The 3,153-nt window shown below is 50.2% G+C and overlaps 1 protein-coding gene across 1 annotated transcript; it reads right to left on the bottom strand.

Moving 5' to 3' along the window:
* Positions 1-378: 378 nt before the first annotated feature.
* On the bottom strand, positions 379-3,006 carry LOC112138138 (coiled-coil domain-containing protein 22; the record flags this gene model as incomplete). The annotated part of the gene is given in 5 exon segments (XM_024260715.1): positions 379-883; positions 2,181-2,255; positions 2,336-2,395; positions 2,678-2,773; positions 2,899-3,006. Coding segments are annotated over 5 exon segments (453 nt in total), but the record flags the coding sequence as incomplete, so codon positions are not given.
* Between the last annotated feature and the right edge of the window lie 147 nt (positions 3,007-3,153).

Genomic DNA, 3,153 nt, shown 5'->3' with positions numbered 1-3,153 from the left:
CTCTTACTGTGAATCACTAAAGTTCCACTCTGATGTTTTTAACCTCATGATGGAGGACAAATATAAAGTTCAAAGTAGCATATCTTTATTCAATTGTTAATCGGAAGTTGCTCCGCCCACAACTCAGAGGAGAGTTTGAACTCCTGCCGCTCTGCAGAAACTATGTCCAACAGATTATGGGTTAAAACAGCATCATAATTAAAGAAGAAAGGATGATGGGAGTTGGACCATAACGTCTCTTCTAACATACTGATCACAAAAACAAAGGTGTGTTTAAAGAACCCGCTGAGGAACAGGTGAGTCATCTGGAGGATGAAGATGTGCAGGTGATGAGTGACAGTATACTGAGGTGTGGAATCAGACGGTAAACTCCCAGGATTCCCCCTGTGTAAGGCATCTTTATTCTTGTTTGCACACAACAATACTTTGTGCTGCGTCTCCACAGCTTTCATTTAGATTACATTCAAATGCCATTCACTCCTCATTTAAGGTCAAATATGATCATGACAGAACTGCTGAGGTCTGAAACTGGACTCGTGTTAGGAAATCGTGGTTCTGTGAAAGCCTCTGCAGTCTGTGTGATGCAGCTTTCAAGCCCCAAACAGTGAATCTGGTTCAGCTGGGAATGAGCGCGCTCCGTCCACGTGCACATTACATTTCTGGATTAGTTTTGCTGTCTCTCTATAGAAAATCACAGCCTGCAACCACAGGGAGAGCCGCCTCCATCCAGCACCGCGTGGCTTTCAGCCTCAGCTCTTCAGCCAGGAGCTCAGCCCTCTTTGACTTTGGCAGCGAGTGCAGCGTTCTCCTGGCGAATGGCCTTGAAGTCCTCCAGGATCCGCTCCAGATTTGACACCGTTTTGTTCCCATTCTCTGTCTCGATCTGGAGACAAGCAGAGAAAGTGACCTGTGGATCTGGAGTCAGCACTCATTTAAAACCATCGGGTCCTTCTCCATAAACATCTCCGTTCTGGTTCTGATGGACCGTGGAGCGGTCGCTCAGGCCTCTCAAACCTGCCGTTCAGAACTCAACCAAAAACCTGATGGCTCCTTTCAGGAGAGGCCTGCTGGAGAAGCTATCAGCTCATCCAACCAGTGAGCTGCCGCGGTACACCGGTGAACTGCCGCGGTACACCGGTGAGCTGCCGCGGTACACCGGTGAGCTGGCGCGGTACACCGTGAGCTGGCGCGGTACACCGGTGAGCTGCCAGCTGCCGCGGTACACCGGTGAGCTGCCGCGGTACACCGGTGAGCTGCCGCAGTACACCAGTGAGCTGCCGCAGTACACCAGTGAGCTGCCGCAGTACACCAGTGTTCTGATGTGAAANATCGGGTCCTTCTCCATAAACATCTCCGTTCTGGTTCTGATGGACTGTGGAGCGGTCGCTCAGGCCTCTCAAACCTGCCGTTCAGAACTCAAACAGAAACCTGATGGCTCCTTTCAGGAGAAGCCTGCTGGAGAAGCTATCAGCTCATCCAACCAGTGAGCTGCCGCGGTACACCGGTGAGCTGCCGCGGTACACCAGTGAGCTGGCGCGGTACACCGGTGAGCTGCTGCGGTACACCGGTGAGCTGCCCCGGTACACCAGTGAGCTGCCCCGGTACACCAGTGAGCTGCCGCAGTACACCAGTGTTCTGATGTGAAAACATCTCCCATCAGCAGGATGTCACCTCTGTAATCATCCAAACAGGTCCTGGTATAACGCTGAGAAGATCTGAATATGAAAGATCCTAACAGACCGTTTTATTTGTGTTCGTTTGATTCTGTTCCAAACGCTTTGATCAGAGAGTCTGTAGTCGAGAGATCCTGGACCATCATGGATACAGAGAATAGATTTTCTCTTTTTTTACATTTTTGGTTTTGCCTTATGGTTTTTGTCAAGGACAAAGTGAACCTTGAAAACACTGATTTAATCAACCACATTCTAGACCAGGAGTGACCAAATCCAGGCCTCGAGGGCCGGCGTCATGTCATTGAAACTCCTTATTGGTTAAAGAAGAAGTCATTGTAAACCAAAATACTGAACGCTTTCAAAGACCAACATGAAATGGGCCGTCCTCTACACTACAGCTGGTCTGACTGGATACATAAAACTCTCTGTGGTCCTTCCAGACCAGCTGAGCGACCCGGGCTGCTGGCTGACAGACTGTAACCGTCCCGACAGGACCTCCAGTCCTACCTGCTCCTCCAGATCTCGGATCTCTCTCAGGATCGTGCCCGTGTCCTCGATGGTCTGGATCAGCTGGTTACAGTTCTGAGAAGAAGAAGACCAGCGTTTCCTCCAGGAGAACCACAGCAGCCTGAGGCCTAACTCATTTAGACTTAGTGACCTACTTCGTGCAAAGCCGCCAGGTACTTGTAGGACTTTCGGACGGATTCGTCTTTCTTGGCGTCCTGCAGGAGAGAAACAGAAGTCACAGTTCAGTCTATGTACATCTCTGGTGTTCCACAGGGTTCTTCTGTTGCTGAGCTGTCAACACGCCGCTCCACCAGCCGCGCAGCTGTGGCTTCAGCGCCGGTTCTGATCTTAACCGCTCCTGGAACCCACATCCCTTCCCGAGCACGATCCCAACAGAACATGAAGCTCCGTGGGCCTTTGATGAAGCCGTCGCTTCACTCCAGACCGGCCAGGCTGCAGACTGAGGCTCTGACCAGCATCCATCTGTACAGGCCCACCTTAAAGACCAGCTCATCCGTCACAGCAAAAGTGCGGTCCAGTTTCCCCGTCAGGCTGTTGATCTCCTTCTGCAGCTCCCTGGTGTCCGACAGAATCTGCAGGAACGAGTCACAGCGGAAAACAGCTGTGTACTGAAAACCACTAAATCTGTGATGGAAACCCGTCAGAGACGTCTGCGTCAGAACGACTCGGACCTTCAGGAGTCCAGAGAGACTCTAACCTTCGTTATCTCCTCCTTCTGCTTCTTGATGTTGCTGACGATTTCCAGAATCCTCTGAGTGTATGCTGACCGGGACACGTCCTGAGGAAGACTCTCCAACTCCGTCACCTGCGATGAAGGACAACGTTTACGCTGGTCTAAAACCAAACTGTGGACGAAAACATCTTTTCATTCTGATTTAAATACATTTATTTATTTGAAACAAAACATTTTGGAGATTTTATTTCAACACTGAGTTTTATTCTCATTTTAGAG

This window comes from Oryzias melastigma, unplaced genomic scaffold (genome assembly GCF_002922805.2).
Source record: "Oryzias melastigma strain HK-1 unplaced genomic scaffold, ASM292280v2 sc02665, whole genome shotgun sequence".
Lineage (NCBI taxonomy): Eukaryota > Metazoa > Chordata > Actinopteri > Beloniformes > Adrianichthyidae > Oryzias > Oryzias melastigma.
Note: the sequence above shows the minus strand (reverse complement) of the source record. Positions and strands in the feature narration are given on the sequence as shown.